At 38.1% G+C, this 23,899-nt stretch overlaps 1 protein-coding gene across 1 annotated transcript in view; it reads right to left on the bottom strand.

Annotated features, from left to right (window-relative positions):
- The window catches only part of STX8 (syntaxin 8), a 255,589-nt gene that overhangs the window by 229,454 nt on the left and 2,236 nt on the right, over positions 1-23,899 (bottom strand). Inside the window, exons 2-4 of the mRNA XM_045569474.1 lie at positions 21,187-21,286; positions 15,999-16,093; positions 6,339-6,449 (exon numbers count right to left, since the gene is read on the bottom strand). Of these exons, the coding sequence (XP_045425430.1) occupies positions 6,339-6,449; positions 15,999-16,093; positions 21,187-21,286 (306 nt within the window). The remainder of the gene's footprint in view (positions 1-6,338; positions 6,450-15,998; positions 16,094-21,186; positions 21,287-23,899) is intronic.

The following is a 23,899-nucleotide window of genomic DNA, read 5'->3' on the forward strand; positions in this document are numbered from 1 at the left end:
CACTTGTCAAACTTAAACTTAGAGAAGTTAACAGCAGTCAAAAATACACCTGCTCTATACCCAACTCTGTGCTAGGTGTTATGGAAGATACAGAAAAAAAAAAAAAAAACAGATGCTCACTCACTGAGCAAGTATTTAAGCACTAGGTTAGGCTTTGGTCTCTGTCCTTGCAGCATTTAAAATCTGACCAAGAAACAAAATATATACAACAAAAAAGAAAAAAAGGATTAAGTATTAAACCTGTGGTCTCCCTAGCTAACTGAGCTCCCCACTGGTATTCTCTCAATATAGTTTTCTGAATTTATTTTACTTATTTGTGTGATTCTTTACAGTCCAGTGAGAGAGACTGACTGACATACACACCTCAACTGCAAAAAGCAGCTATTTTTTGCTTTGAATTTTTGCCATCATAGTCCCAGGACCAGTGTGTGGCACATAGTAGGCACTCAAGAAATACCTATTTAGTGAAAGATTTGCTTTACTAAAACATTTTTGCTTCCTTACCTATTTTTCATTAAACTTGCAGGGAGTTTTATTTAACATTCTTAACTGTACTTAACACTGCCTTAGTTCAACTATCCTTGGGCTCAATAGAGAAAGCAAAGCTGCATTGATTTCAGCACACCCTTACATGTCAGAAAAGCTGGCAAGTTACTGAATTTCTGGGGCATAAATCAAAGAGATAAATATTTATGGCTTATCCATTGTCTCACGTGCGCTAGCTGATCATGCAAGTATATATTCCTTAGGAATTTCCCACTCCTAGAAGAGTGGCTTGGTCATATAACATTAAGCAACATAAAGTATAAATCAATGATTGTTTAGGAAATCTATTAGGTGTAAATGATCCTTCCTATAAATGAAGCTTTAAACTGAAATCAAATATTCAACCGTTTAAAATGAAGGTGGTATATTTTTAATGTAAGATTCAATGTAAATTTTTCTTTTGCCCATCTTGGCTACCAATACAGTGATATGAAATATACATTGGAAATATGGTGCTTTTTTATGGTAGTTCAAGGAAAAAATATGTATCTACAATTAAATGTAAAAAATCTCTACTCAGAAAATGTGTACATTTTGTATCATCTTTTGATTTTAGCAATTGGTCTGCTTGTTAATATACCCTTCCTGACATGTAACTACCATCTTGAACTCTCAACAACTTCCTATCCTCCATAATCCTCTACATCGTTGATGGTGTGAAGATTAAAGCTTAGCCAATTAGCCACCCACTATAGCTGAGTTAATCACATAATCTTTGAGATGGTCACAGAGCAGTGGAGTATGCAACAGTTTCCTTTTCTCTCTTTACAACGATTTAACTAATTGTGAGACTTAGCACTGCTCTCAAACATAAAGGGCAGGAGGGTTTTTAATCAGAAGCTTGTCATTGCTTTATAAGTCAGGGCTTATCTTCTTCTATGAGACATTGTTGCACAGAGACTTCTTTAACAAGTTTCCAAATACCCTAAATTAGTCAACCATTGCTTATTTAGACCAAGGTTTACTGCTTTAGAATAATGACCAGTAATCCGTAGTAAAACTAAGATTCTGTCACATGACAGCTACACATTCAATTATGTGATCGCCATGTTAATGTCTGTTTAAAGGAAATGCTAATCCAAACTGAAGTCTGACGATACTCTTCTACCCTTAATAAGGCCACATATGAGGAGGAAAAGGAAGGGTAGAAGGACTCTGGGAATGAGGGGTGGGGAAGAAAGTGAGAGGGCATGAGGGTTGCACAAAGTAAACAGGAAAGAGGGAAACAGAGGTACAGGTTCTAGGGAGAGAGGGGGGCTCACCTGGTTCCAATGCCGATCTTGCAGCATTGCTGTCAGTTATTACGGGAGACACTGATTAGCAGATTAACCCCAGTTCTCTAACAGTAAATGTGTTGTGGCAATAGTCTGGTATTAATGACAAAATGTGCCATTAAGAGCATGTCTATAACATTCTGAAGTTCTGACAAGGCTTTCTGGCCAATGTGATTCCATAGGTCGTACATTAAGGGAAAGACACGTGCCCTCCACCCCCAAAGTGGCAAAACAACTCAGCTGACCTCCCTGGTATCACAAATTACAGAAGCAAACAAAAATGCTGGAGGAACCCAGAACTAGGGATCAACTGTGGGGAGGACTAAGGGAATCTTTGTGAGTCATCGGAGATCCAGAGAAACCAACTGGCAGAAAGGAATGAGCTTTCTCCAAAGATATAGCAGAAAGTTCCCTGACAGTTAACTGTATTAGAAGTGACTGGGCAACCTGACATTTAGGAGGCCAGAGGACATGGTCAAACTGTGAACCTAAACTGGTCATGTCTACACTGAATTAAGATCCTTTCTAGAAGGCCAGGTCCAAGCAGAGGAATTACTAGGTATGAGAAATTGGGGATGGAAGGGGAGGCCCCCAGGGTGGAGATTAGGAGTAAAGGCAGCAAAAATAACTGACATAAGCAGGTGAATGAAATCCAAGACCAGTAACTGACCTAAAATCTAAGAAAATCTACTTCTAGCAATCTACTCTGACTTTAACATTCATTCATTAACTTATCTATACACTTATGCTTGTCTCTGGTAAGTCCTCCCTGACTAGTTAGATCAACACTATCTGGGTGTCCATTCTCATAGCCCTGAGGCAGATTTCCCAGGGACATTTTTGTGTATTATTAGTATTATTATTATTAGAGATGGGAGTCTCACTATGTTGCCCAGGCTGACTTCAAACTCCTGGGCTCAAGCAATCCTTCTGCTTCAGCCTCCAGATGATTTTCTTTCTTCATGGCAATCAGCATCTATTAATAATTGCCACAATAGTTTCTTACTGTTGCCCAGACTCCATGTCACCTGGAATAGACCATCACTGTGTGTTATGTACACTTTTACCTTCTTCAAACCACTCCACAGTAATCATTTCTCCTCAACAGTGTTTATATGCTTTTTAAACAGAATTCCTCTACAAGCTTATTCTGAACTATTCTACATTTCTGTTCCTGAATGAAAACGATACAACAATATATATATGTTGCCCTTGGTTTCATCTTGGGAGCACGTCAATAAGCCTGGCCAGTTACCTTATTTCAAGCTTCAGGACTTCAGTTATCTTTGCTCAGAGTTCCTCCTCAATCTGGTCTCCCCGTGCCCTGCCACCTGACCATTCACCAACAAACCATGAAACAACAGCTTCGGGTCCACCATGTGGTCAGCCTTACACGCAGGAAAAGCAAAGAGGCGTCTTAGCGGTAGGACTCCAGAACTCCTCAGAAGGCCTCCATCCAAAACAAAAACTACCTCCACTAAGTTGCCAAAGTCCCTAAAATTCTCCCATCAATTAATTTACTTTGTTTTAAATCCTAAGGTTCAAGGAGGCTTCAATTAAAATACCTCCAGAAAACAAGTTGCTGCCAGCCATTTATTTCACTGCTAGAATTCATGTGAGACTGTTTACTAATAAGACAACAAGCAGCAAGCCGGGTACTGTGGAAAGAGGACACAGAACAAACACGATTTAGAAGGTGAGAATGGGAGGGCCGAGGACCAGCTGCAGCACATGGAACAAGACTGCTCAAGGAGAGACCAGATCACTCCAGAGCTGTGGTCCCCAATCCCCAGGCTGCCGCCCGATACCAGTCTGTGGCCTGTTAGGAAACGGGCAGTGGCACCACCTGAGCTCCACACCACCCCCCTCCCTACCCACGACACCCCACCCCCGCAATTCCCAATCCACGGAAAAACTGTCTTCCATGAAACCAGTCCCTGGTGTCAAAAAGGGTGGGGACAGCTGCTCTAGAGCACTCAGGGGGCATGACAGGAGGGACGGGTCTCTGAAGCAAGGTGGCAGCATGAGCTCCCTCCTAGCCTGATGGGGACACAATGCTCCAGCAACAATATCTTGTATTTATAAAGGTTTTACAGTTTACAAAGCCCTTCTCACAATGATCCCTTCATCTGGTCCTAACAGCAATGAAAAATAGGCAGAACACATATCCCCAGTTTAAGGTCAATGATTTTGAAGCCCAGATGATTGAGGGACTAGTTAACTACAGAGTTGAGTCCTTCTAATGCCTGGTTAAGAGTTCAGAGCTGAAATCCAAGCTCTGAGACCAATTAGCTTTAGAATCATGACCGCTCTGAGCCTCAGTTTCTCTTCTGTAAAATGGGATATTATGAGGAGCTTAACATAGCGCCCGACACACAGAAAACAAACAGCAAACATAAGCTATTAGTATCATTACTAGTAGCTGCTGCGACATAGCACAGTGGTTCCAACCCTGCCACCTATTAGAACCACCTGGGAGTCTGAGACAGCCTTACTCCCACCCAGGCCCTCCCCCAGACTGCTAATCAGACTCTGCAAGCATATGGTCCAGACATGTATTTTTCTTTTCTTTTTTGATCAATTCTGAAGCAAGGTGCCACAATTAAGAATAACTGATACAAAGTAGTATATCTCAAATTGTAATGTGCATTCAAATCACCTAATGGTCTCGTTAAAATGCAAGTGTTGATTCCACAGGTCTGGGATGAGGTCTGAAATTCTGAATTTCCCACACGCTTCCTGGTGCCGCTGCTTCTCGGCAGGTCGCACTCTGAAGGGCAAGGACGCAGAGACTAGCACGAGGGCGAGCAGCACTGACACAGGCAGGTGAGCAGGGATCACAAAGCAAAAACCACTCGAGCCACAAAGACCTACTGATAGGACTGCAGAGGTCCCCAGAAGGCCTAAACTCATACACTGCCCTCTTCGACATCATTAAATGACATGATGAACAAAGAGCGAGAGGCAGAGTCTGACGCAGAACACTCTTCTCAAATAGAACGATTAAATGTTTTCTCCCCTTCTGACCTTCACCTCTCTGCTTGACTCCATCTCCCCACGAAATGCACTCCCCCTAGCTAGGCCCTTACCAGTCTCTCCACTTCTTTCAACGAACAACAGGCTCTTCTTGAAACATGGCACTTTCTTTTCACCTTGGATTCCCTTGCTCACCTGTTCTATGTCACCAACCTGGAGCACCACCTTCATCCACTGGCGTCACCCCTGGATCCCTGGGACTGAATAAGCCAGAGAAATATCGGGAACCACAAAAAATCAGCCCATCATTGGCTTTTGTCTTCATTTAAGAACCTTGCCCAGGGCACTGCCACGAGAGTATCACTCCTCCCTCCCCAACTCCTTGGGTTCATTTCTTCACAGAAACTTAACGTTTCATCCAGCTACCTGTATGTCGTAGTTTCTTTCCGAGAACCTTGGATCACCAGCTCCTGAGAAGACGAGGACCAACAAGAAAATGACTGTTTTATACTCCTCAGCTTGTCCTAGGGCTCGTGTGCAATCCTGGTTGCATATTAGCATCACCTGTGACCTCCCCGGCCTCCACGTGAATCCCACCCTGATTTAATTGTCTGAGGTGGAGCGTGGCAATGCGTGTGGCTAGCATCAACAACCACTGCCCTTGGAAAGCCTTCTTATTCCTAACTAGGGACTAAACAAGAGCAAGCAGCCTTGCCACAGTGGCTGCACCATCCCTAGCGTGGAAGATGAGGAGAGGTGGGTTTCTATCCTAAACTCATTTCCTTCTATGATGGTTCCCACAATGAAGTTAATGGAGTTCTGGAGGTGGGGGAGGGCCAGTTAGTTGTAAGGCTGTAGCAATTGATGGGTCATTAAGCTCAGCCTTGGAAAGCTGGACCACTTCTCCAGGTCCTCATCAGAGCCGGGTTCAGAGCAGCTGTCAACTCTTTAGAGTGTGAAAGAACGGGGCTCTACCTTCCTGAGCCCTACACCACAATCTTATTAGGACCACGAGCCCCACACCACAATCTTATTAGGACCACGAGCCCCACACCACAATCTTATTAGGACCAGGAGCCCCACACCACAATCTTATTAGGACCACGAGCCCCACACCACAATCTTATTAGGACCACGAGCCCCACACCACAATCTTATTAGGACACATTTTTTCAACATGCCAATAAAAAAAAAAAAAAAAAAGAACGCATTTTCCCGCACAGATAAGCAGTGACTTCAGGAGTTTATAAGGCAGCTAACAAAACAAAAAATTCAACCAAAGAATGCAAAAGAAATTTTCTGACTTCGTCTGTATTCTACCTAAGTATGCTGTACCCAAATGGGATTCAGCTGAACATAAACGGTTTCCTAGATCTAGAAAACTAATGAAAACTAAATTGAACAGAAAACTATAGTCAGACACCATCAATGAACAGAATATATTCTACCAGTTAAGGAAATCAAGCCATTCAGGAAACAGCTGTAATATCTGCAAACAAATCTTTACCCACCATGTAATCCCTGTAAAAGAAAACATCCTACCTGATTAGATCTGGTTCGGCACCCTCATTCTTAAAGGATGCCAGAAGTAGTCTCTCTCGAGTTACAAGATCATCCAATAGGTTCTGTCTTCGATCCCCTTCAAGTTGTGTTCTGCAGACGTCTTGTTAAGGTCCAACAGTAGATGAATTACCACATGTTACCTGTTACGTTATTAACTCTTGAAGTCAGCTGTGGCCTTTACAGACTAATCACTGCTATCCAGGAGGGTCTGAACCATTCTTCTGCTTTTCCTGCTCTGACCTTCAATCTCACCGATCCTTCAGGTAAGGGCCCTTGACAGTACCACTGTGGGGGGACTTGTAGACACCAACTTAGATCACTATGCAAGTTCTTTCACTGAGAAATATACTAGGTAAATGTTATTTTCCTCACAGTGACCAAGATTTAAATGACTTTTCCTGTCAACAGAACAATCTGGCTCAGGGATTCTTAAGAATTTGAGTTATAGGTGTCGGTATTCAGGGGTCACTTCCTACACATTAGTATCCTAAGATACTCTGTTTAAAAAAGCAGAGGAGGGTCTCTATATTGCCCTCTTTCTCCCATGTTAATACCTATTAATATACCTGGAATTTATTTTGTAAATCGCTAGATTATGCAACAGATCTGCTCTAAAAATTGTTACCATCAGTTCATTATTTAAATACATTGCATAATCTTTCGAGAAAATTACAAAGAATCATATTTGAATGTATGATTCTAGTAAGCCTGCTAGACTGGGAGTCCCAAGGGCAGAGTTTTTGTCCTATTTTGACCACTATCTATGATCTTGAACCAGTTACTTCACCTTTTTGGATCTCTGTTTTTTTATAGGTAACACCAGATAATCTCTAACACCTTTTCCAGCACAACTCATAAGTGATGGTTAAAAAAAAAATCAGGACTAAATTCAAAGTTTTATATACTAGCTTTCTTGAAGCAAACTACACAAGTTCTTCAAGGCTGAAGTATGTGCGTGCACATAAGTGTGTTAAAAAATAAAGGAAATATTGAAGGAGAAAATTTTTGCCATAAAGAGAATGAGAAAGCTAACAAACACCGTTGAAAGGATATAGCTGACACAAGACATAAAAAGTGAGCACAAAAATAAGCCACCGCAACTCAATTTTATCTAGCTTTTACTTTTCATTAAATGACCTTAGTTTTATTAGAGCTAAAATGCCGATGATTCAATGTAGCTGTGGCCACAATTACCTAGTCCTAGTAAAAATAGCAAGGCATTAGTGAGACTGCTACTTTGGATATACAGATACTTTTCCTTTTAAGAGGGATATAAAACATTGTACTTAGGCCCAAAAAGTTTCCGAGAAATTGGCAGACTCAAGTAGTAGCATTCCCATTACCTGGGTGAGAAAACCGTAGCACAGGGAATTTATAATTTTTGTTGCTAATTTTGCATAGAAAAGGGCTAGCTAGCCCTTAGCAAATTAGTAAACAAATCCAGGCAAAAGTTTGCCACAGTAACAGACAGTAGTTAGAAAAATCATAAATCCCCCAAACCAAGGTAGCTGAGCAGTGTTAGTGGCTTTAAATATTAAAAAATAATAAAGGAATTCTCTCAACATTCCAGAATGCCACACTTTCCTGAGTCAAATTACTACCATTACTTTTCCATTTCCTGCTTGACAACAGTCACTAAGTACCCCATCTTGGAAACCATGAAGTAGCAACTGTAACAAAGAAACAGTAACCTTAAATATTTCCTCAGTATTAATAAAAGGGCCAAATATTAGTCTTTTGATCAATGCAATATCAAAAATAAGTATCGATGTGTTTCAAATTAATGGCAAATTGTCAAGGCAGAAGGTTTTTCTATTTAAAAGAAGCTCCCCCAAAATTAAAACATAACAAGGGATCATAAGAATTATACAGGACAAAATGGAAATTTTAAATTGTGGAAACTATCAATTACATCACAATGCAGGATGAGCATCCCTAATCTGAAAACCCAAAAATGCTCCAAAATCTGACAAAACAGCACAAGTGGAAAATTCCACACCTGACCTCACGTGATGGGTTGCAGTCAAAACACAGGTAATATTGTATAAAATTACCTCCAGGCTGTGTGTATAGGTGTATATGAAACATAAATGAATTGGTGCTCAGAATGGGTCCCATTCCCAAGATATCTCATTATGTATATGCAAATATTTCAAAATCCAAAATTTGAAACACTTCTGGTCCCAAGCATTTCAGATAAGGAATACTCAACCTGTACTAGCTAGCCTTGTCTTCTGTGCTATGTTCAACCTACCCTGGCAACCGCTGGTTTTGTTGGGATTTAAGTACCCAACCTCCCAAGCAAACATATACGGAACTATAATCCAACATTACAATTAAGCACAGATTAAATTGGCTCAGCAATTTAAAAATAAACTTGCAAAAGTATTAGAAGACATAGATGAACTTTTTAACAATCTTCAAGTAGGAAAAATCTTTCTAGGCAAGATTGAAAACCTAGAAGCCATGATTATATAAAATTTTAAATATCTGCAAAATAAGACTACAAGTGACAAATACTAGAATAAGAAAAGGGCAAAGGACATAACAGAGCACAGAACAAAGGAACACTAATATCTGTACTCAAATGAAAAGACATTCAGTTTCAAATTAATAAAAGAAATGCAAGATACCACTTCCAACTATCACATTAGGAAACCTACAAGAGAGTTTTGCAAAGGGATGAGGAACCAGGCACTCTCATACATTCCTGATGAGAACGTAAACAGGTTCAACCAATTGCCAAACTGCCTTCTAAATATCTAACAAAATTTAAAAGGCACATTCTTTCAACAGGAATTTCTCCTGCAGATACCTTCATACGTTTACACCAGGACTTAGGAGCAAGGATGTCCACTGCAGCATTATTTATAACAGCCAAATATTGGAAACATCAATGAGGAATTGGTGCATCTATGCAATGGAATGTTTTGTAGCTTAAAAGAAGGAACAGGAAAGCTGTTTATAATAATAAATGAATAACTGATAATATTTAATATTTCTGAGCACTTACTAAGGGCTTATTTGCTATGGAATAATTTCAAATGTGCTAAACCAAAAAAAAAAAAAAAGCAGCAGCAAGGAGCTAAACAATGAATAGTGTGTTCCCATTATGTCAAAAAAAATCAGACAGACATATACATGTTTGTATAGTCACAAAAAAGTTCTGGAAGGATATACAAACATTGCCTCTAAGGAAGGGGACCTGGGGGTTCAGGTGTGAGGAAGACTGACTTTTTGCTGAACATTGTTTTGTATTGTTTGCCTCTATCATATCCTAATTAATAAAAACACAACCTCTGGTACCACATGTATATAGTATGATCCCTTTATAGTCAAAACAATTTTATGTGTACATATGTGTATTTCATGCCTATAAAAGTTTGGGCTGATAGGTGCCAACCGTCAACATTATGAACTATGAAGAATGAGATGGGACAGGCTGGGGAAGAGGAAGAGAGGAGCCGCTGGTAAAAACTAACAATAAGACATGTACAAGTAGAAAGTACTTTTTATAATAGAAACAATAAAGATAAGTTTTAAACTTCAGCAGATACTAGTTATGGATTTAAACTAATGTTAAGAATGAACTAACAGGCTGGGCACAGTGGCTCACACCTGTAATCCTAGCACTCTGGGAAGCTGAGGCAGGAGGATCACTTGAGGTCAGGAGTTTGAGAACAGCCTGAGCAAAAGTGAGATTCCCATCTCTACTAAAAATAGAAAAAATTAGCCGGACGTGGCAGCACATGCCTGTAGTCCCAGCTACTCAGGAGGCTGAGGCAGGAGGATCACAGGAATTTGAGGTTGCTGTGAGCTAGGCTGACCCCATGGCACTCTAGCCCAGGTGACAGAGCGAGACTCTGTCTCAAAAAAAAAAAAAAAAAATGAACTAACAAAGAACATCAAGTCATAAGAGTAAAACTTGATTATGTTTGTAGATTAGTAACTGAAGAACAGAATCCCAGACATTGGATGCTAGAAGAGACCTTAGGGATCCCCTAGCCCAATTCTCTTGTTTTCCTCACCAGGAAGTTAAGGCCCAGCGTGGCCAAGTCACTCAGCTGGTTAACAGTAATTCAGGGCTACAGCCCAGAGAGCCCAACTACAGGGCAGGGCTTGCCAACCAAACATTCCAGGGGCCTTCTCCACTCTGAGGCACCCAGCACTGCTCACTTAACTTCGCCACTTCTTAGAATGAATCCTGTTAAAAATAGCACGGAGAATACGAATTCAGAATATACCCAGGGAATCCCTGTAAATGTGGGAAACCTGGAAAGCTATCCAATTAGGAACATTCTGCCTCTTTGTTTTATATTTTATTTTAATCTGTGGCGAGAACAGAGCATAAGGAGATGGGGTGAGGGGAGGTGGAAGGAGAATAAATTGAGTAATGGAACGTCTGCATAGTACCCTTGCTATATACGGGTTGATGTTAACAAGAGGTCAAAGAATCACCTGGCAACGATCCATACTGCATGTACGTGGACACGTACGTGGTAGTTTGGTAGAGTAGGGGGGTGGGGCAGAGTATGCCTGAGGCTAAGGACAGGTAGAAAATAGGGCCCACTGTCAGTGACCAGTGCTAGTGGCCTCTTCTTCCACCAACTTGGTGAATACCAAGGAGGTCAGAGAACACACAAATAAAGAAAAGGAAGAACTCACTACTATAGTACTTTGGCATTGGCTACATTGATTTTACATGTAATTATAGCCAATTCATGGAAATGTAAGGTTGCAAATGGAATCGGATCCTGATATTGTATTCCCAGTACCTACTACCAGTATGCATAAGCCCAGCTTCTTTGCTGTAACCAGTAAACACTCTGACCCACAGAAGGAGTAGGGTGACTGTGTTGCTGGATCCACAGGACTGCCTCCCTCCTCCAGCTCCCATTTTTTCTCTTTATTTGGTAGAAAGCCTAAGAATTTAGGTAAGTCTTGTTTTGTGAACAAATTGCTGTGGAGAAGGAAGAAGTTTGCAGATAATTACTTCTCCATGCCATAACAGAAGAACTGCAAGGAGACAATTTAAGGTTTCAGAGGTCAGAAGACTTTTTTAGCTCACTTTTCTTTAAGTCAAACTCTAATAAATATCTATTATGTACCAGCACAAGATTTTACCTTCCTCAAAGCACTGATCACATTTTGCAAATACTATCTTAATGCCATCATTATGTGTGTTCTTTGATATAACCACCTTCGTAAAAGGACTATCTGTAAATTCTCAATGGTAGCAATAATTTTTACAATAAAAATTGTAAATATTGTACAAGGAGGACGTACTGTACGTGAAGCATCTTCTATGTATATAACCTAATCCTCATGACAATCCTATAAACTGTGGACTTTTATCATCCCTGTTTCACAAATGAGAAAAATAGGGCACAAAGAAGTTAAGTAACTTGCCCAAGATTACACAGTTATTAAGTGTTGATAGCTACCTTTTATTCAACACCCACAATTATGGGGGCACTGTGAGGGGCTTTAGAAACATTTTCTTCAACTTTCGTAACAACCTTGCTAAGTATGATTTTTCTTACTTTATAGATAATGAAAATAAGGTCCAGAAAGGCTAAACTGCTGTTTGGCCTTGAGCAAGTGGCAGAGTTGGTCTTCACTCTCTGCTCTGATTCCAAAGCCAATGATGTTCTCACTATACTGGTGCCTAGGTTTTAGGACTTCATGGACCACTAATATTTCAAAAAAAATTGGGGGGAAAGAGGGTGGTACTTATATAGCATCAACAATCATAACATTTTTGCAGGCATGGATGTTCAAAGAAACAACAAGTAAAAGTACTAACTACTTTTAATATCATGGTGGGAAAACAAGAAGATTTTAACACCAAAAACTAGAAAGAACCATGTAACAGACTATAAATCAGAAAATGTCTACTGACATAAGTACTATCTTCCTATTCTCTTGTCACCAGGCACCAGTGCAAACTCTGTCTTAGACAGGCACCGTGTTTGAGAACCACTTCACCTCCACTGGCTCCACCAGAGGAGTCCTCTAAAATCTATTCAGTTAGTGTCTCCACACCTGCATTCGTTGGGGTTTGTTATATAGTTTTTACCACATCTATCTATCCACCCACCCACCTACCTACCTTTTTCCCCCCAAAATTCAGAGTTAAGTTATTTATAGATTTAAAAAAATTATTTCCACAGGCATTCTCCCAATACACCAAAATACCTTTTGATATTAAACACCCTTGAAAGGGTTTTTTTAAAAAATTCTCTTTAAAGAAGTAAAGGTGATGCCTTTGAAAAGCCAACAAACACACAAGGTTCATGTAAAGCCAATTCTAAGAATATCTTTAGTACTATCTGGAATTTCACATGCAGCCTCCTATAGCACATACCTCTTCCCAACTGGGAGGCAATTATAATTCCTATCTCAAAGCAGCACTAAGAATAGAAGTTAATGTCTTTCAGTAATTTAAAATCTCTGGCTGCATGTCTTTGGTTTATTAATTGCAAACTAACAGATTCAAAACACAGAACTTTCATTTTAATTTCATGTTTATTCTTGCCAGGAGAAAAATACTTTTTCGGGAAAGAGCATAACATCTTATTCCTTAACTCCACAAATTTAATTGTTTAGAAAGCATTTTCACAGGACTTATCTTTTTGGCAACTCCTAGTGTTCTTTGGAAAATTTCACAAATATAGAAAAGCATAAATTTATTACATAAAGTACCATAAACTCTCAACTACCTGGCATAGTAAGAAAATGCAGTATTCAAATATTCACATTTAAAAAGTCACCCTACATTAATTATGCCTCAAAAAAGGATTAAAAAGTCACTCCATTGGTGATTTACAGACAAAAATTTTTCTAAAATTTACAACATCATAAAGTATACCTAATAAACCACAATGAACACTGTTTCATCATTCTGATAGTTAAGAAGGTTCTTGAGGATTTGCATTATAAACAGGATTTGTCTTGGCACTACAGCAACATGCCAATTAATGGAGAATTCTAGTTGAAGACATGCAAGTTTTTATTTCTACTAAAGTAGAATTCAGCTCTTAAACAACTGACTTTGGGGCCAGACAGCCCTGTGTTTGAATCTGGCCCTTCTACTTCCCAGCTGTGGGGTCCTGGGCAAGTTACTAAAGCTCTCAAAGATTCCTCTCCTCTGTGTAAAAATCTCCTCTGCTGTAATGCTGGATTCTCTTTCCAAAGTTAGACTCCGGCTCAATAACTTTTTTGTAAGGAAGAAAAGGAACCACCAAAACAAACTGATAATAGTAGGTTATTAGGACTGACAAGTTGCTATCTGATGTATCTTAAATCTGGAGGACAACTGCCATGGAATTATTAAAAATGTTTGGGAGGAGGAAGGAACCCAAGGGAAGGGAAGATGGGGGGACAGAAGGAGAATTAAAAAGTGGCACTGGTAATATAGAAGCCGCCTCCTTCTTTCCATCACATCAAAAGAAAGGTGACCTCCCTGAAACTAACAGAAGTTTATGAGCGCCCCTGTGGGGCGGATTATCTGAATGCGATCCCTAGTACTCGCTGCAGTTATAGTAGAAATAGATCAACTATTTAAAAAAAAAATTAACAGGATTTTAAAGAAAACTGTTAGAGTCCAGTTGAGTTTTTTTGTTTCTCCTAGGAAATTTTAATTATCCACATAAGGTCCCTAAATATTTTTGTAATGTTTTAAATAATGTTGTTCAGTGTGTTTAATGCTTAGTGTATAATTCAGTAATTCAGGATGTAATTCTAAGATCACCACAAAACCAAAACTCTATGAGATTTCAACAGATAGTCAGACTGTAAGCATTAGGAGAATAAAGTCAATTATTACTGTGGTATGCTTAGAACTCTATAATTAATAACTAGCAGAAATTATTAACAGAAAAAGTAAAAGTTCTTAATTTGTATATTTTCCTTGCCCTATAGGTTTAGCATAGAAATAAGACAAAGAATAATCAATTACCTGAATGGAAGTTAGTAAATACATAGTTATTAATATTATACCATGAAACAATATTTAGTTATCTTTCTAACACATGTGGTTTAGGTAACAGTATCATGAATTTGCACACTTTGACCCCATGTGCAGACCTCCCAGTACTTAGTACAGAAAGCAGAAGAAATAGCCCTGCCCATCTAAAACTACTTGAGGTCTACATATTAGGACTTGCTGATTTTGGTAAAATAAAAATTCTTTATATGATAGACTAACTGTGCAGTAACAAATAATACCAGATGGAGGACAAAGCTACAAACTAAATGTGCCAGAATATTCCAATTGTGTTAAAAATAGGGTCCCAATTGTTTATTAAAATTAAACTTTTATCTGAAACCTTAGTGGATTAAAGACTGAATATTTAGAAAATCATGCACCTAATCTAAACCAACTTTTCTGGTAACATGAAGAGGTTACACTTGGGAGGAAATATTTTTTTAAATACCTTCAATTGTTTTATCTAAGAAGCTATATTCATACATTTTCCTATATTTAAAATCAGGTAGTAACCATTTCCTGAGATGCCAAAAATTTGGTCTTTGGCATGAACTACTGACAATTTAGAGAAAGGATGGGAGAAGACCATTTTGAGGTCAGTTTCCAAATCGATATAAACTCAGGTATAAAGGGTTCCTTTAGGTTAACAGGTCACATGGATTTTCCTAAATTGATCATAGTATGAATTTCTCAAAAAAAAAAAAATGTTTCAGGCCAGGCGTGGTGGCTCACACCTATAAGTCTAGCACTCTGGGAGGCTGAGGCGGGTGGATCATTTGAGCTCAGGAGTTCGAGACCAGCCTGAGCAAGAACGAGACCCCATTTCTACTAAAAATAGAAAGAAATTAGCTGGACAACTAAAAATATATAGAAAAAATTAGCCAGGCACGGTGGCATATGCCTGTAGTCCCAGCTACTCGGGAGGATGAGGCAGAAGGATGGCTTGAGCCCAGGAGTTTGAGGTTGCTGTGAGCTAGGCTGATGCCAGCACTCTAGCCTGGGCAACAGAGTGAGAGTCTGTCTCAAAAAAAAAAAAAAGTTTCAATACTTGACAATGTTGGCAGGACTGGTTTCAACCAAGTCCTACCCCACCACTTACCCCCCAAACTCCCAAACTAGAGGCAGTATCTGTGCCACTGAAAGAATTATAAGGCACACAAGTCGCATCTCAATAATCTACATAAACACGTGAAAGGTGTATGTTTTATACTGGTATAGGCCTCTCTGAAAAGAAATGGATCATTAAAAACTCTGGAAACTCCAAAAATGGAATCAGAGCTCAGGATTATCATAGATTCATGGAAGTTTTCCTATTGGAGCAGTGGCTAGCCATCTTCAAGGCAGTCTAGACAGGGAGCTATGCAGGGCTCTGAAAATACAGCACTGACAGAAAGCATTAGCTTCCTGCGCTGTACAGGTTACACCCAAATAAGTTAATTCCTTCGGCAGGGTCTTGCTTTGCCAGCATATTCACTATAAAACATGTAACAGACACTTAAAATAGAAATCAAGATTATAGGTAATATTTTGGAAACCAGGTCTTCCTCAAGCTGTGGAAAAATCGGGGTGGCCCAGATTCCTTCCTTTCTTAAAACAAGACTGTTTTTCCTCCCACTCTAGAAAAGAGGTGGAAATGTTTACATGGATACATCTGATGTGTTGACACAGCTCTTAGCAATAAGTCCTTCAAAAGGGCGATCTTTTCCTTCAGGTTCTGCAACAAAGCTCTGATTGTCACCGTAAGCTGAAAAGAAAAGAACACATCCTAAGTATTCCAGTCCAGAGGTGTACAATCTACTAAACTATATCACATAAATGCTGCTTTACAGGTTATGATTCAATCCAGGAAGGGCTGGAAGAGATGCTTGGCCTCCCAACAACAAACTCAGGGCTGTAAGCAGTCTCAGCAGTGCCTGGCCCAGTCTCTGGCCTGTACTCACTCTACAACCTGGCCACGAGGTGAGCAAGGCCATACGTGAACACTGACATTGATTGGAAACTGTCAATTTGCCCTCATCAGCAGCTGAATGCTGTCCATAGAGCTTCTACCCATTGATCCTAGTTATACATCTTGGAGCCATGCAGGAAATTGTGTTCCCTAAGTCTTCATTCGATAGCAAAACCCACAATTCCCTCAACCAGGCTTCAAAAGACATCCCATTACTGTCTCGACCAGTCTCTCTAAACATACTGGTAAAATTTATAACCCATTGAAACATTTCATAGCAATGTGTTCTTTTTGTACAAGAGGAATGTCAACCACACATGCCTCTTTTTCCAGGAGTGTGTGAATTTTATCCAATCATTCTAAAATCCTGGAAGAAATTTTGGGTTGTGACTCCAAAGTGCTACATTAAAGGATAGAGGAAGGGGAAAGAGAGAGCGTCTCTCAGGAATTTGGAAAAGTGAAAAATAAACTGCCCATTTAAACTAAGACATATTCCACCATGGATAAAATCAGAGATACGTTAAAAACACAGAATACCACAGGTTTCATTTGCTACCTTGTTAAAAGTAGCAATTATGCAACTTGGGTGAAAGCAGGTGCTCCCTCCTTTACATTAGCAGAATCACACTAAGAAAAGCAGAGAAAGACAAAGGCTGGCCAAGGGCTACACACATCAAGCAACTCTCCAAGGCATCAGTAACCAAGAAAAGTCTCACTTTAACTATTCTAATACCTCTGGCAACCAAGGAAGAACCACCCACAATGTTTACAGGGAAACATCAAGACAAACAGCTCTCTCCTCATTCAAACAGTAATGAGCAAAACAAGCAAACAAAAAAGCACCACACACACACCAGACCTACAAAGAGTCTACAAAATTAAAGATCAAAAGCATTCAAGAGATGAAAGAGTATATAGCCATTAAAAAGTATAACTCAAATCTCAGTTTGTTCACATAGAAAGATATCCAGTTTAACTTATTAAAAGAAAAAATCAAGTCATAAAATGTCACCCAAATAAAAACCCAGGAACTAAACACACCAAAATGCCAACAGTGGTTATCTCTAAGTAGGATTTCTTAATATTTTACAAGAACATGATTACTTTTATAATCAGAAAAAAGTTCTATTATCATAATTAAACAGGAGCTTTCCAAAGCACAGAAAAAGATGGAAAGTCTAATTCATATTTTAAGCTCACATAACCATGGTTAAAAAAAAAAACACTGACAGAGATAACCACATCCATCTCACTTAAGGATTATAAATGTAAAAATCTTTTTAAAAATATTAACAAAGCAAATTCAGAATTCCATTGAAAAGGACAATATACCATTACCAAGTAGAATTTATTCTAGTTATTTAAGACAGTTTGATGTTAGAAAATAATAATTAAATAATAATAATAAAGCTCATGGTGTTAATGATTAAAAATAGAATAAATATATGACTAATACAGTATAGGGGAAACTAAAAACAAAACCAAAAAAGAAAGAAAGAAAAACTAAGGATAGAACACTATTGCCTTAACTGCACTATTATTTAACTTTGAGCTAGACGTTCTAACCAATGCAATAAGACAAATTGAAGAAACAGATAAAGACTGGAAGGAAGGAGATGAAAATATCATTATTCGCAGATTGATAACAGTCTATCTGGAAAACTTCAGAGAATCAACTGAAAGATTATTAGAAACAGCAAAAGAATTCAGTATGTGATCAATAATAAAATGAAAATATCAGGAGCATTCCTAAATTTAGGTAATACCTAGGGAGAAGTTTTTTAATTATTACTTTTAAACTTCATTAACGATACCAACAAAATCTAAAAATTATGTAGCACAGTGCCAGACACATAGTAATTGTACAGTAAATACTGCTGAAGCAATGAAGAAAAGGAAACACTCAACACAGTAAAAATGTAAATTTTCCCGAATTTGATCTATAAACATACTATGTGCCTATTTGAAATCCCATTTGGATTCTTTTATTGCAAAGGAAGTGGTAAGTGAAACATAATACAAACTCTTTTTTAAATGAAGTTTTACAAAATTACTCTGAAAGAAGGATAAATGAAGGAAAATTAAGAAAAACCATGAATATGTATAATAAAGGCGGTCTTAAACAATCAGATATGAAGCTGTCATTACAAAAAAACTATAGAAGTACAATGCAAGCAGTTACCACCAGCTTCAACAGAGTAACAGAACAGACAGATGGCCCAGAAACAGCGCAGCTGTATAAAAATTCAGTGAATGAAACAGAGGGTATTTCACATCTTGGAGAGGGGAATTAATGATTTATAGCAAATGGAGAAAAAAAATAAAATGAGATACCTACAACACACCAAAATAAACTTCAAAGATTTATAAACACACAAAAAACAAAAAACCAACAGAAGAAAAGCTTAAAGAAAATTTAGATAATTAGGTAAAATATTTATGTAACCTCTAGGTGTAAAAGGCCTTTCTAGGCATGGCATCCCCTCCCTCTGTAAGAAAAAAACCACAAATAAAGATACTGATAGTTTCAAATAAAATTTAAAACTAAGTACATATTTAAAAATATCACTTACAAAATCAAAAGCCAAATTAACAGAAAAAATATTTGTACCAAACATGCCAGATCAAAGCTTAATGTAGTTGACACATATAAAAAGGGAACTTTGAAATTAAAAAATAATAAGATTAGGTTAAGAACGTTACATACACAATTCATAAAAGAAATGCAAATATGCAATACATAGATGTTCAAGACATAAGTAATAAAAAGTGCATATTAACCTATTGTAACATAATATTTTTCTCTAACACAGGGAGAAAGATTTTTAAAAGATAATCATAATTGGTATAGAAATGTAATTCTGTGACATATATATGTTCAAAAGGTTTAAAATTTTATACAACCCAAATCCAGGAAGTCTACCTTTAGGAATTTATTCTAACATGGGCAATAATTTAGCCACACTGACAAATCATTTACAATTAGAAATAACCTAACTGTCCATGAAGAAGACAGTTGTTAAATGGATTATAGCTCTAAATATAGAAGATGAAACCATATACTTACTAGAACAGGAATTCCTTTATAACCTGGAACTAGCAAAAAACTTAACTATGACTAAATAGACAGAAGCAATTAAAGATGGATAAACTCCATTTTAAAAAAACAACCACAAGCAAAGTCAAATGTCAAATGATAAAGGAGAGGAAATAATTACCATATCTCATGAAGAGCTAATCTCCCTAATATCTTCAGGAGCTCTTAAAGATCAACACTAAAAAGGCCAATAGTCCAATGGAAAAATGGGCAAAAGACAAGAAGATGGTTCACAGAAAAAGTATATAAGTAGCCCTTACCCATATGAAAACATACTCCACTTGACTCATTATATGAGAAACACAAGTTTAACACTATACCGAAATGGCATTTCTCACTTATCAGATTGGCAAAAAATTCAGATTGACAACACCCTCTGTTGGTCAGGCTGTGAAGAAACAGAAGCTCTCACACATTGCTTGTGAGGGTGCCAAAGGTGACAACCCCAGTGAAGGGGAAAATTTGGCAACAGGTAAAAAAAATTATGTATGTCTGATTTTGAGAACTCACCCTTAAAAGATACCTCCACAAATAATTTTTTTTTAAAAAAGGACAAAGTTATTGACTGCAGCATTATTCATAACAGGAAAGGACTAGAAACCATCCTTAAGAGACAGGTTAAATGAATCATGTTACATTCACACAATAGATTACTATATAGCCCTAAGGAAGAACAAAAAGGGTCTCCATAAATTAATATGGAGATATTTATATATTATTAAGTAAAAAGGGCAAGATACAAAAGACTATCTTTCGTATAAAAGGAAGATAAGAACACACACAGACATAAATACACAGGCTTATTTTTGCAAAAAGTAACACAGGAAGAATAAACCAGAAATTAATGAAAATGGTCACCTAAAAACAACAGGTTAAGGAGACATGGGAAAGAGGAATGGGAACAACAGTGTACCTTTTTATATAATTTTGACTTCTGAACAATGCAAATGTTTTACTTATTTACAATAAAAGCAAAAATGCTGGGGAAAAGCAAACCCTAAAAATGAATAAAAACAGAAACAAAAGAGTACATAAGATACAGAAAAATAGAATCAATTGTAATAACTTTGGAATGGAATAACCTCAGTATTCTTAGCGGAATATTCTAAATTTTTAAAAAATACAGATTTTGGACTTTAGTATTTGTAGTGGTACTTTGTAGTAATTTTGAAACTATTTTCTGTAAACTGTAAGATAGACCAAACATGTAAAACTATACTGAGGCTTTTGGAAACCAGGATTCTCAAGGTGGGAGAAAGAAAATACAAATTTGGAATGGGGAAGGTAAGGAAGAAACCTGTGGTGTTGGATTTGAATCGAAGGCATCAGTATGAACTAGAGATTTCATAAAAATGTATTTCCTAGCCAAATCCCACTATTGTTTTTGTACAGCCCACAACTAAAGATGGTTTTTACATTTTTAAGTATAAAATATAAAAAAGACTATTACCCTTTTGGTGAGAGTGGATGCTCAAAAGAATTGAAGACATTGTCTTTTGGCCTGCAAAGCCTAATAGATTTACTATCTGGAAGAAGCTTACTAACCCTTGAACTAGACTATAAAATTGTCAGAAATGTTTAAGGTAAAACAGGAGAAATTAAATGCATGTTATGCTTCATTTAGTCGCAATGATTAAATAACTACTAACTGGTCAGTTGTAATATCAATTCAATATATGTAGGCAGATAGACCCCTATACATGTGCACATACAGATTCTCAGATATAGGAACATTTTCAGATCTCCAAGCTTAAATAAATCATTTTAAGTACTAAGTCTCTCCTAGTATTACCTTGGTTGTCTTTTCACCTTTTCTTTCATACTGGTTTCGTTGTTGAATTTTCTCAGCAATCTCTTGGGCAATTTGACAAGTAGAATCATACGTGGAGAACCTGCAACAAAGTAATAAAAAGAGAAAAATGTTTAAGGTTGTTTAAAAAAAATTACTGCACTGTCTGAATTTTTTATTCTAGTCACAAAATTCAAACAGGAAGGGAAGATAGTAACAGTACCAATAATAGCAATGTGGATTGAACTGTACTTACTTATGTGCCAGGCACTATTCTGGATGCTTCATTTGTAATAACTCAGTTAATCCACACAACGATGCTCTGAGGTGGGTACCATTACTGTCTCCACCTCACACATGAGAAAATGAGGCACAAAGAGGTAGAGTGACTTGCCCAAGAGGTACTGCCAGCTGCAAACCCAAGCTGTCTAGCCCCAGAGCTTGGGCTCTTAACCACTTTGCTCTTCTGCCAGTGATAAGGCATTTGGAAGCCCCCTGCTGTGCTAAGCACCTGTTCCAGAAGCTGGAGAAAACAGCAGGGAACAAAATGAACAAAGGTCCTGATTTCAAGGAGCTCACATTTTAGTGAAGGAAGAAAGGCAAAAAACAAATAAATGCATAGCATGCCAGGTGTTGCTATGTGCTAAGAAGAAAAGTGAAGCAGGATAAAGGGACAGAGAGTGGTGCAGGGGTGCTATTTAGGATCAGGGGACACTGAGGCAAGGTGAAGAAGCTAGCCATGCAAGTACCTGGAGAACTCTGGGGACAAAGGACACACACCCACCCGCCATCTAAGCTTGCCAGAATTCTCTCAAACATTTATTGAGTTTCTACTTATCATTCACGGCTTTGAAGGATTCACTATGAACTCACGATAGCCCCTTATTTTTTCCTTTTCCCACAACATTTTTACTTTCTATCTGTTTTACAGAAAATACTTAAACATGCATACACATTTCATTTCTCCTATTAGACAGTCTGCTCCTAAAAAGCAGGGACTCTGCTGTACCAGACCAACATTTTTTCCAGGACTGTCCATTACCAAATACTGAAAACTGCTGTTGGTCCTAATGTCCCAATGTTTGCATTTTTAAAAATCTTCTAACTCCCACATATCACTTGTGCACTGAGGGAACTTGATAATTGTTTTTTTGAATGAAGGAAAATGCTCTCATCACTTCCCTTAGGAATCTTACTATAATAATTATAGCAACAGCTAGCAGCCGAGTACCTGATATGCACCAGGTCCCACGCTAAGAGCTTCACATTGTAAACTTTACTAGGATCCTATGAGGTAGGATCCTGAACCACCAACCACTATACTCCAAAGTAGTACCATTCATGTATATATCATACACATATATTCATATATACATCATTCACATATATATATTTTCACGTATATGTGTATATGGGAAAAGAGCAAGTGATAAAAGACAACATAAAATCAGGAAAATAGGAGGCTATTAAAGAAAATTGGGTCCTGGACTCACCTTTGCCACATTTTACCTTTTTTCCCTCCATGAAAAGAGGAGCTTAGGTCTGGCGCTGTGATCCCAGCCCATACATATGAAAATCAGTAACATATAGCATGCTAGCCCTTCTGCTAAATGTGGGGTGTAACCATGAGGTGACATCTTGGGCTGACCAGGAGGTCAAAGCAGGCCTCTTATTCAGACAGTAGAGAGGAGCACATTCTAGACTTAGTGAAAGACACGCAGAGCCACCAAAGATGAAAAGAAGGAAGTGTGCCTGGCACGTTCGGCTGAGTGGTGCCCCTGGTAGCTCAGTAAAGTATAAAACGGTAGAGATGAGTGGAAGTTGCTTCTACACAGTTTTGAACAACAGTCTAACCAGGTTTAGACTTACAGGATATTTTATTGCCACAGGGAAACTTAAACACATAAAGAGAGGCCTTGAAGGAGTTATGTGAAATGCTGAAGGTCACACAGCCAGGGCAAACTTCCAGCTGTCTTGCCCCCAATCTTTGTAATCACATTTTAGCCCTAAAGAGCAGTGGTTCTGAAACTTTGCTACACATTGGAATCCCTGGGAAATCTTTTTTTTAAAGAATACCAATGCCTGGTCCCACCCCTGGCATTCTGATTAAATTGTTACGGGGTTTCACCTGAGTGTGGGGATTTTTGGACGCCCTCCACGTGATTTCAATCTGTGGCAAAGTTTAGGAACTACTGGCCTAGAGGTAAGGGACAACCTCACTATTGTGTCAAGTACACAAGCACCTAAAGTACTAATTTAGAAAAATTAGTCTGAATCCTATTTAAATAAATAGTCATGAGAGGAAATGAGAGAGTAGTGGCAGGAGACCAGTAGAAAACTTCTCCAGCTAGTCAATGCCATAACCGGTTTCCGGTATTTACTATCTGCAAGGTATTAGGGTTGGACTACGGCAGAAACAGACAGCATAAAAGACATAACAGAGCTATTTAAAAGAAGAAAACTAGTGGATATTAGTGAATAATCTGCTATGAGGAGTGAAAAAAAAAAAGATGAATGATTTGACTTTTCAGGCCTCAGACAGTGATGCCACAACACAGACTAAGGGACTAAAAAGAGAAACAGAAAAGAGGCTTCCAGACTATGAACTGGGTCCCTTTTCTATCAGAAAAACACTGAACGTACAGTTAAATTAATATACATAAGATTTACTTTAAAGCACACCCAGAAAAGAAAAAAAAGTATAACAGATATGAAA

This window comes from Lemur catta, chromosome 15 (genome assembly GCF_020740605.2).
Source record: "Lemur catta isolate mLemCat1 chromosome 15, mLemCat1.pri, whole genome shotgun sequence".
NCBI classification, from domain to species: domain Eukaryota; kingdom Metazoa; phylum Chordata; class Mammalia; order Primates; family Lemuridae; genus Lemur; species Lemur catta.